The sequence below is a fragment of the Mytilus californianus genome, unplaced genomic scaffold (genome assembly GCF_021869535.1).
Source record: "Mytilus californianus isolate M0D057914Y unplaced genomic scaffold, xbMytCali1.0.p SCAF_9, whole genome shotgun sequence".
Classification (NCBI taxonomy): domain Eukaryota; kingdom Metazoa; phylum Mollusca; class Bivalvia; order Mytilida; family Mytilidae; genus Mytilus; species Mytilus californianus.
This window is the reverse complement of record NW_026262745.1, coordinates 48,148,573-48,163,490: the sequence shown is the minus strand read 5'-3', so window position 1 is coordinate 48,163,490 and position 14,918 is coordinate 48,148,573. Positions and strand designations below refer to the sequence as shown.

General features: G+C 31.1%; 1 protein-coding gene across 1 annotated transcript in view; it reads left to right on the top strand.

Annotated features, from left to right (window-relative positions):
• LOC127715937 (von Willebrand factor D and EGF domain-containing protein-like) overlaps window positions 1-14,918 on the top strand; it is a 53,960-nt gene that overhangs the window by 17,764 nt on the left and 21,278 nt on the right. The window contains exons 7-12 of the mRNA XM_052222044.1: window positions 6,851-6,913; window positions 8,644-9,005; window positions 9,605-9,699; window positions 11,687-12,011; window positions 14,160-14,245; window positions 14,470-14,548. Coding sequence (XP_052078004.1) covers window positions 6,851-6,913; window positions 8,644-9,005; window positions 9,605-9,699; window positions 11,687-12,011; window positions 14,160-14,245; window positions 14,470-14,548 — 1,010 coding nt within the window. The remainder of the gene's footprint in view (window positions 1-6,850; window positions 6,914-8,643; window positions 9,006-9,604; window positions 9,700-11,686; window positions 12,012-14,159; window positions 14,246-14,469; window positions 14,549-14,918) is intronic.

Below are 14,918 nucleotides of genomic sequence, written 5' to 3'. Positions count from 1 at the left end.
TTTCCCCTGGCTTGAAATTTGAACAATAATTTGAAATTAAAAATGTATTCAATATAGCATTGAAACCAAAATTTCACAATAAACATAATATAACTTCATCACCATATTCATCAACACTAATCTTATATACATACATATATATCACCTTTAAAATAAAAATTAAACAAGCTGATCAAATAATCTCAAAACTGAATTGTGACTAATATTTTTAATGTTATACAAAATTTTTTGAATGTTTCAGATATATTTTATGGTTACTGGACAATTTTCACCATTAACTTAAGCCTCGTATAGATTTATTTTGTCACTTGAGTTTAGTTAATAATGCAGTGAACATTTTTTTTATTAAAATATATATAAAATAGTTTATAAAGCAACTTAATAAATTTAAAAAATGACACCTTTGTTTTGTTAAACCAAGAATTTAATATAATCATGATAATACAACTTCCATAGTAGTCCTGTGATAAACTTTTAAAAAAGGAAATGTGTTCCAAAGTTACAGTAAAAATTTATTTCAATTAAATTTAAATAATTTTTGTCAAAATTAAAGACATGGCATACAAGAAACACTTTAATAAGGTTTAATTACCTCAGTACATGTGTGTTTTACAGGTAAAAAGAAAGCCCTATTTTTCCTAAACTCGTGTATTACTTATCTAGTGAATTCAAAAGGTCTTGCGATTTAAGTTTCACAGGATGTTGCAATTTTGAATGAATGTTATTTAGAATTTAATACTCTCTGACCAGGTGTGATCTTTTTCATGAGTTTGCCCCAATCAGGAGGTATTACTTTATACATGTACTTCACCACTAATCAGAAGAACAATTTTATTAATTTCTTTAATTTTTATCCCTTTTTGATTTATATTGTATATAATATATCCCAAATTATAATAATAGATATATTTCTAAAATAAGGTTTAACAATTTCAGTGATTTTGTTGGCTGTTGTTACCTCATTAAAAAGATAATTATATAACTATTGTACATTTTTTGTATGTAACCATGAAACCTATGTAGTTTTTATTTAGGAATTTAGGAAAATTAATTAAAAAAAAAAACACATGCCAAACAAGAAGCACCTTAATAAGGTTTAATTACTCTCAGTATAGGTGTGGTTTTTAGGTAAAAGAAAATCTTTTTTTAACAAAACTCTAAAACTTTAAAATTAATATAATTAAATTATTAAAGATAATTTGATTTAACTATCTCTATTCGATAAATCTGAGAATCATGTAAGAATGTAAAAATCTGTTTTTATAATATATCTTTATTTTATTGTGGCTGTTGTCATGTCAAAATTTATTTTAACAGTTAAAATTTAGAAAAAGTAGAGGTTATTTGGTCAAGTATGGTTCAGAATGGTTGAGTATTCTTCAGACCTTTGGTCGAGTATGGTTTAGACTGAAAAAAATAGGTCGAGTACAGGTCGAGAATGGGTTAAGACTGTTTCAGACTGGTCGAGTAATAGTTCAGACTATTTTCAATGGCAAAGATAAGGGTCAAGTACAAATCAGTACAGTCGAGTATGGTTAAGACTGGGGTCGAGTAATGTCGAGTAAAATTCAGACCAATTCAGACTGGTCGAGTAAAAATCAATACAGTCGAGTACAGATATGGGCCATTTCAGACTTTTACTGGTTTGTAGTGTAACCAACACATGAAGGGAAATCGTCTTATTTATGTTGTTACGGACAGAAATCACCTTTAAATTGTAGCCAACAAAAGACAAAAATCAATAATAAAATTTAATAAGATCTATTATACACAAGTTAACAAGAAATATTATACAAATTGAAATGTCAACTTAACTGTCAAAATATAAGTCCGATCCTTTTTCTTTTCTTTATCCGGAATTCTTCTCTAACTGTAACCGAATATGTCCAATAAGTTCACAATCTAGTATGATGTAGTTAACGTAAATAAAAGTGTCAATGTAACATCTCCATAAAACTCCTGAGAATCCAAGTATAATTAATGTCTAATATGTAGTCTAACTTTAGTGTCTATATATATAGTTGTCACGGAAATCTCTAGAACACTGTAGAAGGGAAGCTCCTAGAAAACTAAGAAGGGAAACGTCTAGAAAACGGTAGAAGTTTAAATTACACATCGTAGATTATGATAATTCCTGAATTATTATGTAAGTCAAATATAAAGTTCTAATCATTCCATCAGTATCTATGATTGTTCCAGTGATTTTTAAACTGCACAGTTATAACATTATTTTGTGAACAACTATAAGTATTATGTAAACATATTATACATGTTATAAGGCCACACAAAACAAATTAGGCCAAGATAAAAAATATAATACTTACAATACCATAACAATGTAAACAATTGTAAAAATGTAGACAGTGTTTGTCGACTACTAAAGAACCGACCATTCATCTTTTGTTTTGTTTTGCCTGCAAGAACAAATATTCTTGTTTCTAATTCAACTATTCATAATTATAGACCCATGCGATACCACGAACTTTTTGAATGATTGGAGAAGGTCTGTATCAGAGACAAATAACCATAACCTCTGTGATAACACACTGATCGAGGACTGGTATAGAGTTTTAAGTGGTGCTGGGAAAAAAATGCCCACCGTGTGTCCAGATACATTTTTTGCCTGTGGAACTTCAGGGCCAATATGGTTATCAAATGGTTAGTGTATAAGTTAAAACTTTCTAAACAGAATCTTCTGCATTCGAAAAAAAAACTTAACGCATATTAATTCATTTAATTACATATAATGATTTTGTGCACATATATGACCAAACCATAGTACATGTATGTAGATGTTTTAGTCAAGATACAATGCTCATGTTTCCCTAAGTAGCAATTACTAATGCTGTTCCTGATTATTTTCCTGGTGTTTAACAGTGAAGCAAGTTTTTATCTATCATGAAAATGTTTGAAGCTTTTCATTTGTTGCTGACTAATCAGTTGATGCTTGAATTTTATCATTTTATCATAACACTTGTCCTTTGACCAATTAGCAGCATGCATTTAAGTATTTGAACAATATTAGTGATTATTGTAATTTGAAAAAAAATATATGTTTTAGAAATCATATATTTCATGAGTATCCTTCAGCCGTACTTACACATGTACATGAAATTTGAACTGAACCAGTCCTTTCATAAAAGTTCGAATAACTCATCAATTGATCCAGGCTAATAATTTAGTACACACGAAGAGCGTTAACTTTCGTTTTTATTAGAATCATCAATTGTCCTCAAAAGAAAACAACTGGAAAGTCAAATCAATAATATTGTTGATGTCCTTGATAACGAAAGTTTATAACAGTTGTGCAAACTAATGATAAGGCAATCTGAGAAGAACACATTCGTGTTTGTATTTATTTGATAATTGTTAGCTCATCTGACTAAAAAGGCCATACGAGATACATGTACTGACATCACCTGATGTTCGTTGTCGTCGTAAACTTTCAAACAGATATCTTTTCTCCTAAAACTCCATATTCAAATTTACTTGAATGTTCCTTAGGGAATCAACTCAAGAAATTATATCTGGGGATTTGATCCATCAACAAACATGTTCGCTGTTACTAAAAATATAACATAGGAGATACAACAGCAGTTATTTGCTTACATCTCAAACACTAAAGCAGTTAAAACTGACACGAATAAGAAAATGAAATGGTAAAAATAACCTGAACAATTAGATCAACAAATAAGTCAACATTGTCGAAATCTTTAATTGACCCATTATAGGAGTTATCGGCCTTGAAAGATGATTTTTACCCATATTTTAAAATTGTGTGGTGGAAACTATAGCAGATACAGATTAACTTTAAATGGTAAAAATGACCTTGCAGAAAGAAAAAATAAGGTCAACAAAAAGTCAACACTGTCATTTCACCTCTGAGTTAGGACTTACTGCCCTTGAAGAATGTTTTGCCATTCTATGCAGAAAGAGAAAATCTTAAGAAAAATAAGATCTGTAAATAAGTCACTAAGACCATAGATGTATTAACCCATAGATAAAGCTCGTCAAAAGTTCCCTACTGTTCTGTTTTGTTAGATAAAAAGAACCATGACCAAATTGACTGTCTTTGATGTTTCATGTGTGTTGTCCTCAATCAAGTAACTCTAGCTACATCTCTTATCTGTTGATCTATATTGACCAGTACAGCAGATTAGATTTTCTTAATTGTCTTCTTGAGTTATGTCCCTTCTGTTGTGAGAGTATGTCTATTTTTAGCGCACTGGACAGACACATAAAATGGTGAAAAAATGGATGAAATCGGTCAGAAATTGCGCATTTTACAAGGGAAATATTGAACTAAATTCAAAAATGTTTTTTTAAGGCTTGTATCTTTATATTTTATAAAAACTATGTTCCTGTAAGTTCCTGAAAATGGGAATAGCACGTTGTTGAACTTCTAAAATACACCTTCTCTTTGATATGCTTCATTAAGGTGTCGAACTGCGTCGAATTTGGGAAAAAATTAATAAGAAAGTACATACTTTTCTTTATTTCATCAGTTTTTTCTATATTTTTAGAAGAGAAATTGTCTTTTTAAATCATTTTTATATTTTTACGAATAAGTTAGTTACTAAATCATAGATGTATATGTATTTTATACACCTATGGCTAAATTATAATAATTTCATTCGTGATGTTTATTAAATTAGTTTAAGTAAAGAGTTTTAGTGTATTACCAAAACATTCCATGTAAAGCATGGTAAATAAATATTATGGAGCATATATTCAACTTTTTCCATGTTTTTCTATTAATTATATTTTCAATAGACTTGTTTATAATAGTTAACATACATTGTTTAAATAAAGTTAAATTGTGATAAAAGATATAAAATCTAAAAATGTAAATATGTAAATATGATGAAAACATTAGTCCTGGCTAAAAAAAAAGATATCCGCATTTATTAATTTCGTTTTGAGAATAATTTGTAATATTGTTTTACCTACAAGAACATTATTTTTTCATGCCCAAGTCATTCTAAAATATATATTTTGATTTTATTTCTTTCTGATTTTTAGCATGTTTAACTGCTAAGTAGCTTTTGATTGTCAGTTTTCTATTGAATTTGTCTAGATTGTCAATCGGCATCTCAATGACCAACTGGTTCATGTCATTATCAGATAAGTGTGAAAGCCATTACAACGCACATAGAACCTTTGAAGTCAGTGTTGAGCTTTATCTATGGGTTTATACATCTATGCTAAGTCCAAAATCGACAATAATGGGAGTTACTGCCCCTGAAAGACGATTTTCACTAATTCTTGCTTTTTTGCAGATACTATTTTTTAGATAGAGAGAATCAGCAAAGAAGTTAACATAGCTGAACATGAGATATTTGAGTGTGTGTGTGTGTGTGTTAGTGTATGTGTGTGGGTGTGTATGTGTGTATGTGTTTGTGTATATATGTGTGTGTGCTTGTGTGACCTTGAATTTTGTATGTATGAATGTCCAGTATGAAAACCTAATTGCGATCGTTTAAAATTTACAAAGAAACCGCTCCCAACCTTTTATAAAAAGAAGTAACAGACACAATGAACATATTACACCAATCTTTTTATTTCAATAGTTTTGTTATCTAAAATGTTTAGTTTTATTGACAGACATTGTACCTGATGGTGAAGACATTTATCCAGCCATCGGAAAGACAGTAAAAAGAAAAGCATTTAAAGCCAGCTATGAGGGTTGCAATGTCACAGAATATAATATCTCGATAAAAAACTGCGACGGTTATTACGTGTATTATTTAGTACCAACAGGGGGATGTTATACTTCATATTGTTTTGGTATGTACAACATTCAATCTCTCTTATAATGCATTTTGTTTAAAAAAAAAAAAAAAAAAAAATTGTACATGTAACCCACTACAATTAGCAACAAAATAATTCTTTTCTTGTCGGCCCGAAAAGATTAATAAAACAGCAGTAGAAAATGTAAATTGTTGATAGATTAACAGGGTGCGGAAAGGTTTTTGAAACTTTCAGATAATCTACAATGGTGACTAGATCAATGCAATAGTAAAGTATCACGTGATATAAGTGGAAAAAATCCAGATGTCTCTTTCATTTAATTGGTTTATTTTATAAAAGAGATAAACCGTATATTTTAAGTTATCGCGGTACACTTGATGTAAACCATCTTAAGGTATTGTTGTATGTAGAAAATACTTAATTTATTAATTTGGTTGACCAGTGAACAATAGTGTACCAAAGAACGGGAAATTATAGAAAGTTCAGGTATTATAATCAGAACAATTGTTTTTTAAAATCGCATGAAGTCCAGACGTATGATGAGTAGTTGCGTCCATTGGCTTACACCTTCTGCTTTGCAGTAATCGACCTCGTTCGATTGCGAAGCCACATCTAATAAAAAATGTCAAAGTCAGGAACATAAAAAAGCCCAGAATTATTGCAGATCGATGATATTTGGCATATGATCTAAAAACTCACTAAAGATACAAGGCTTATAAGATCAAAGACTTAACTAAATATGTGCTTTGTTATCTGAGGAACTTTTAAAAAATAAAAAGAACTTGTAATTATCGTTTTCCAACCATTGATGTACAGTTGCATAGGGAATTATTGTTTCAACATGTTCATTCGGTTGACAATGTCATTTGATGAAGAATTATGGATTTACCAAAATATCTACTGGAATTAAAACCTCTTTATCAGACGAGAAACTATTATAATTTTGAACTTCGGCTTCAAAAGGAAGAAAGGTTGTTTTTAAGTGTTCTAAGTTTACTGATAGTTGAAAAATATATTTATTAACTTAGTTGCGAACGATTGTTACAAATAGCAATCAAATTTGTATAAACTGGATTCATACACGATGTTTATTTTTAAGGAGACCAGCTTCCATGCCCTAACGGGGAATCATCAGAAACTGGGTTTACCCCAGGCTGCGGACGTAAGTACTCATTTCAATGAACAAGTTTCGTAAAGATTTTATAAGCACAGGTACATATATTTTTTAAACATCATGCTCGTGTGCCAGTATGTCATTTTACAAGTTAGTTGATCTTTAACGTTTTTAGAACTGTTGACGAGAAAAAAAAGTTTTACCTATACTCCATGGCTTAGTATAACTTAAAAACAAATGTAAAATTGCCGACAGCCCGTCGAACGTGATAGAGACGCTGTATTTAATTGTTTCCCAAATAATGTCCAGCAGTACAAACTTTACATATATCAAACATATGTAATGTATTATATACCAATGTGTCAAATTCAATACAGTGTATTTGCTTACATCTCTAAATTTACCCGTTATAGTTTTATTGTTTTCTAATTCTGTTTCTCGTGGTACTGTCCAAAATGGTATCTTATACCCGTTTTCTATTAAATAATACCCCGAACTCTGTCGCACCTATCTCTTTCCACGAGTTTACCCTTTCTTTTAAATGCCCTACACCTGTACCGCTAACTAAACATACTTCAGTATGTGTATTTGTAATTGACTGAACATGAATGTTTGTTTACACAATAGGTGCGCTCGATTCTATGTTACTAAAAGTGCACATATTATTTATACTTATCTTATTCTTTTTATTATTCAACTTGATAAACTAATCTTTGAATAAGCAATGTAAATAATATTTGCATCACAAGTCCCTACTCAACTGTCTATGGAAAACAAAACACAGGAACAATTTAATAGAATAGTAAACATTTTAAGCAATTCATGATCATTAATCGTCCCTGTAAAATTTATTAAAGGTATTATAAATCGAAAATGAAATTAGTTTTACTAAATCTTTATCGTATAACTCATTTTGCGTTGGAATTTCGTTAATCCCACCTGCAAACGGCAAGTGCTAACCGTTATCATTACCGATTAGTTTATAGACTCGTTATGAAAATTAATAATACATGAAAATAATATTAACCAGTCAGGTTATCTTCAAATTATTAATCATTATCCAATCAGATCAAAGATTCGAGAGAATTGAGAGAATTTGGCATTAATTGACAAAATCAAAATCACGAAAATGCGAAATCGCGAAATTAAAAATTGCAAAAAACGCAAAAAAATCGAAATCTAGAAATCGCGAAAACGAGAAAGCGAAAACGCGAAAGCGAAAACGCGAAAAAGCGAAATGAATTCTGATCTTGCGTTTTCGCGATTTCGCTATTTCACCTCTGAGAATACAAAGGCGACAACGCAAAACGCGAAAAGCGATATTGGCTGCATCCGGCTTTTATACTATGGCATATGTGAACATGAATTTTGGAACAATTTTGCTCAGTAAATTATTCGATAATTAGATACTGTGTGATTCTTTAACTAAGCGCATGTTTTGTAACTTACAAAGTCTGTCTCTCAGAAATTGCGAACATTAGCCAAGCTTTGATGACCAAGTTTAACAATCATTTGATGGCATAAGAGCTATTTTTAGATATACTCTTCCTAAGGAACTGAAAGTTTACCCCCGTTTGTTTTTATAGAGTTCTTGTTCATTAATCTTGAGGGTATTGGGATTTAATCATACCCTGGACTAATGACAGTTCGTAAATGTATAAATTCGTATTAGTTTAATCATGTGTCAAAGGGTTGCTATTTAAGTGATTATAGTTTTTTTTTTACCTTTTCTAAGAAGCGATTTGTTATTCTTAACTAAATAATTGTTTTTTTTTCAGCTTATCCTGAACTTGAAGTCTCTCCTTATGTCACAACACAACTTGAAGAAACGCAGGGATACTTGAATGGAAAGGACTATACGTTTAGCAGGGTGACATTCCAGTGTCATGCAGATGACCTACTTGACGATTATGCATATGAAATAAGGTGGTATATTAGCGAATTCGAAATTGTCGCAGCCAAATCTAATAACTTGTCTAAAAGTGAAGTTGAAAATGGATACGGGAAAATGTTGGAAGAACAATGGACATTGTTATTCAGCCCAAACTTTATTGTGAAGTGTTCAATTAAAGTCCGAGGAACTGGTTATAAAGCTCCTGGTCCAGAACAGCACTCTCAACCTTTCTTTGCTGGCATTAAGGTACTCAAGCATATCTGTCTAAAGTAAAATACGTTGTAATCAGCTTAAAACATAAGAAGTACAAACATAATTGACTTATTTTCGGTTCACATTATTTTATCAAATACCTTCGAACATCCAGTACCTATTTTGAATGAAAACATGTTAAATAAAATCAATATGTGGTTGATTCAGGTGTTTGTTGGACAATAAATGCTCAGAAAAAAATCAAAAAATCATAGAAATTAGAATGATTATTATAATGGATGGTTGTTCAACGTTCTGCAGCATATTGAATACATATGCAGGACGAGAACATGTTAATGTAATATGAATATGAACCTTGCTTTGCACTAGCAATAAACCGACACACTGGGCCGGATTGAGCCTTGTTAGTTCACAAAATAACAGTCCACAGGAAGACCTGTCACCTTACCAGGCCATATTATCTTAAGTCCGAGCCGAGCAATCTTTGCTCTTATTCCTCGTACAGAACGGAGAAGCAGCAACTAATAATTTTTAAGTATTTGGTTTGACTCTGCGGCAACAAAATAACGGCACCCGAACTCGAAAACATGTGTTATTTGATTTTTATTTAACTTTTTACATTTTTTAAAAAGATTAACCAAACTGAATATATTATAAACGAAAATGAAGAGCTATCGATTCCAGTAGAATTAACAATGCCGCTCTCTTGTTCCTGGCCAAGTAAATCGTAAGTATATGAACTGTATTTTCTATGACCCAAAATGTTTAGTATATCAGTGCAAACATACATTATATATATATTACTGGTTGGTAGATTCTTATAGACTATATATATATATATATATATACATATATATATATATTAGGGATGTCAACTCGGTGAAGATAAACTAATCGAGTACTCGTAGGATTTACCAAGCTATACTCTAGTACTCGTTCGGTCAAGCATTTTATATTTACAAATGGAAACACAAAATTATATCCATTTTATGTATTGTGGGTCGTTGCATTATAAACGTCAAATCCTCAACATTATTACTTAGGACTAGATAATAATCCAAGGAATTTTATATCATAATTAATAGTTCATTTACTACATGAACTAATTATGTAAGCTGACAATAATCTAATCAAGTAATTAATTAATATGTATAAGATGATTATTCAAACAAACAGTAACCGTAAAAAACACATTTAATGATCACCAAAGAGATGATGATTAGAACTTAATCCTTTTCTGAGGGTCAACACAGTGTGCAACGAATTTGTTCTTATTGAAAAATATCATCTTGTATACTTTTTCTGGAACGTAGCGATTTCTCATCTTTGTTAGGTAACTAACAGTCCTGCTGAAGAAAATATATACTCTGACGGTACAGAGGTGGAGGAATAATTAAGATCAGCCAAAGGTGTAAGCCTTGGAAACATGCTCTTGTTCATATATCCTACCTCTCATTGGAGGAATTTTAAATGACATTTAAACACAATCATTCGGATCGAATTTTAAGTTTTATTAATTTTGATTAATATTAATTTCCCGGGAGGCGCTCTCAAAAATTTTTTGTTGTTGTTTTAGCTTAGGAAAGCAAGAAAGCAACAACATTCTAACAGGAAACCGATTAGTCGAGTATTATTTTGTTAATCGATACTCGGTACTACCGAGCGATACTCGAGTACTCGATTACTTGTTGACATCCCTAATATATATACAAACAAGTCTAAATTGAAAACAACGTTCAAACCTATGATTGCGTTGGATAAAAACCGCAATTTTTATACGTGTGCATGCAAAACAAATTTCTTGGTAGAGTGGTATAAATACAGCACAAACATCATTTACCAAAAGACCAAAAAAGTGAATGCAAATGTTCATATGTATTCAAGTAGTTGTTCGATCAAAGTAATTGTTACGACATATTTCCGCTCACGTGTAGCAATGGGAAATAATTTTGAATACTACAATGTATTTTTCAATGACATTGATGGTCTCAATTATAGCCAAATACGGACAAAGAATCACTAGAGCTATATGCATTTAGGAGATGCATTCATAAACAATGAGCTTTAATAAACCAATGCCAACACTTTCATGCCAGTACCAACTTAGCTACTTATGCGGTGATACAAACGGCGACTAATGGACAACTCATAAAAGATGAACTATGCATATGGAATACATATCTCCATTGCAAACTGATACGATATTATAGAACTTGCGTTTCCTATTATGATTTTCTCAGCAGTGGGTTGCTGCTAACAGGAAGACTATTAAATCAAGTGTTTCAATTGGTGAAGTTGAAGTCATTCCTTCTGAAAGTTAACAGACGCAATCGCGAGCTCCATGATTGTTATGTAATATCGGCTAAGTAGATGACGACGAACATGTTGCAATTGTTATAACCACAATCCTGTCTTCCTTTTCTCACATGTGACTTAACTGAATTTGACTTGTCACCGCATTTTGTTCATATGAGCACCACGACGGGTGTCACATGTGGAGCAAGATCTGTACACACTTCCGGAGAACCTGAGATCACTCCCGGTTTTTGGTGAGCTTTCGATTCATTTTCAATTATAATGCTTTATGATCTTCGAATTGAAAGTTGCTTTACAATTTTTTTTCTGTTAATTTAGTACCACAACAAACTAGTGTAGATCTTATATATCGTTTACATGTATAAATAGTCTAAATTTCTTTTTCAAATTTGTTTCAGTGACCAAAATAAAATTGACTATATTAAAGAAAGTCTGTGTATACTTAATTTACTAAATGGAGTGCCTACATATCAAACTGATGGCTCATATTGTAAAAACGGAATATCAGCTGAGGGTTTGGTATTCCGGTCAGAGAAGTGTGGCATTGTATTCACCTATCCCAATTGGAAAGAAACCCAGTATGTCAATGTAACGGGAGCTTCTGATGGTCAGATCAACATCGAGGACAATATTATTTTCTTGCGTTTATTCAATGACCCAATTCGTGTAGAACCGAAAAATTCTCTGAAAGTATGGACTGGCATACACCTCATAGATATAAAGGTACGCACTAGATTAGATGACATTTCCAGGAAGAGGACCATTTATGGCACCTGAAATTGTAAAAATTATAGTTAAATTATTCAAGACTTTCAAAATTATGTTTATTTTATCAATAAATGACCAGATAAATATATTCTAGACACTAAAGTGTAAACAGGTTACTTGTGATGTCATTTTAACGTCATAAATAGGATAAAATTGACTAAAAATTGCAATTTAGTTTTGAGGAAAACGATATGAGGCAAGGCTTCACCCAAAAAGATATTTTACATATATTAATTCATTATGTAGCAAAAGATACTATTTGGTAAAGCCTTTGCTAATATCTAAATATTAATAACAAAATCTAAATATGTGGTAATTTTGGCAGTTTTTGCAATTTGACACATCATTCATGAAGTTTGAAGCCTTCTGTCAAATATGTAAGTCAACTTTCAAAAATATGAATGATGATTTTTGTCAGACTAATGTCTCATAAACATTTGGACAGTTATCGAAATACTGATTAAGCATGTATGTGTTAAGACCAGAACTATTCTATCAAGCATTAAATGAGGGCAGTGTTTGAAAAATTGAATGTGTGATAGCAAATATTTTCGACATATTTAAAAATAAGGTGATGTGGTACGATTGCCAATGAGACAACAATCCTCCGAATACCAAAGTACGTGAATGTTAGTAACTAGATTATTAAGCATTTATTTGTTTCCATTATATAGTTAAAACAAACCAAAATGTTTTTCGACATGTTAAATAGTTTTGTTCCATAAATTTATATTCCAGCTATAATATAATAAAAAGTTGTAAGATTAACCTTCAAAATAAGTTTTTACAAAACATTTGAATAGTTGCAGAATTCGATCGATAACATCTTCAAAACCTACTAGTGTTTTGAATGGTTTGATGCATTCATAGCAGAAGTCGCGTACCCTGTCGACACTTCCGGTCACGCTCCTTTTTGGGTTCATGTGGTTCCCTCAGGTTTTTTCCGTTACCTTGATTTGTCTCTTTTTGATCAATTTATGAGACATGAACATCGATAAACTACTGTCGCCCGAAAACTGGTCATAATATTATGCATTATATCCTAAACATATTTTCACGGTGATTTTCAAAAAGACTTTGACAGATAGATATACCCCAACTTATTCCATGGTGTAAATAAAAGAAAAAGAAACTGTTGGTGTTGCCAGCCGCCCTGATTTACCCTTTTTTATGAAAAAATGTATATTTGTTTTGTTTTCGACATTTTTGTATAGACCCTAAAAAGTACTGAACCCATAATAGGACTATTCATATCAGCAGTTTAACAAGCTGAGGTAGCTATGTGTAACCCGCAAGCTATTTTTTGATACCTGACGCGAGTTGTTTAATTATGAATTCTTTTGTTGTGTTTTCGTTATCCATGTTACGTAATTATAGATGTAAGTGCACATGTATTGCATTGTTATTGTAGTTTGGATATAATACTGACTAAGGTTAAGAACCTCGTTTAGCCTTCCCTTATGTTCATATACATGTCTTAAGTTGGAGTTTATTTTAATATCAATCGAGTTTATTGCTTTTCACACTAACTCCTTCAAAATAACAAAACATTATGATGTGACATAAGATATTTACTTTCATGGTTCCTAAATTTGAAACAATGATTGATTTTTACTAGTTTTTAGTCTTTCAAATTTTTTATTGAATCGTTAGTAATGAGATGCTTGAGAACTCTATAATATACACCCTGAATACAAATGCAAATTGACACACATTTGGACTTGGGCGTCTCTATTGTTAGCCTTAAATGCAAATTCAGCAGTATATATATCCCTATTAAAAGAACTACATAATCCATTTTGTTTAATCAAACTGTCTTTTAAGTTTTCCATTGTTATTCCAATTTTTTTATTAGGCTTAGTACTACAATAAATCTTCAGAGGTTTTTTTAGCGTAGTTAATTATTATAAAAAAGAAAAAATAACAAAAATACCGAACTCGGAGGAAAATTTTAAACGGAAAGTCCCTAAGCAAATGGCAAAAACAAAAGCTCAAACACATCAAACGAATGGATAACAACTGTCATATTCCTGATTCGGAACAATATTGGTATAATATTGTCAAATTAGTTTCCACGTGGAAAAGTTATTGTACTTTTTACAGGTAATAACTCGTGACACAGATGAAGCCACATTAGGAAAAGAATGTTATGCGCTAAATGATCCTCATATGAGGACATTTGGTCAAAGGTATGTGAATAGATTGCACGATTGGTATAATTGTATTTATAGTAGCAAGAGAGAAATTCATTGCATGAAAAATCAATACACATCATTTAATTTTCTTTTGAATAAACCATCTTTTGGATCTTTGCAGTTTTATAACACACAAAGTATTTGGAAAACGTAAAGTATAACATTTTGTCTGAACTATGCATATTAATTTTCAATGGTATGATGTATCTAATTTTTAGAAGATATGAGCTCCAGAATTTGAATGGGTTAACTGCAGGGGAATACATAATGTATAAGCATGCAAGGCTTCCATTACAGGTAGGTTGAAAAATAACTTTTTTGTCCTTTGTACATGTAGCTATAATCAGATCCTGGATCTCTACAACTTTGAACATTAACGAGTTTGTTGATCACTTTTAATTCAAAATATATTAAAAATTTAGTGCACCTTTTATGTTATAATAAACACAGAAGAGAATATAATTGGTCAGGGGTGCAATCAGAAACCATAAATCGAAGCATGTCAATTCCGCTTAAGCTTCCCTACACATTCATATATTCATTGTACGATAACGATACCCATTCATATTATGTGATGTTTTTGGTAACCTATTCATATACATGTATATAATATTCAGCAAATAGTTTGGAATATACCTTTGCTGTTGAGAACCTAGATTTGTAGACC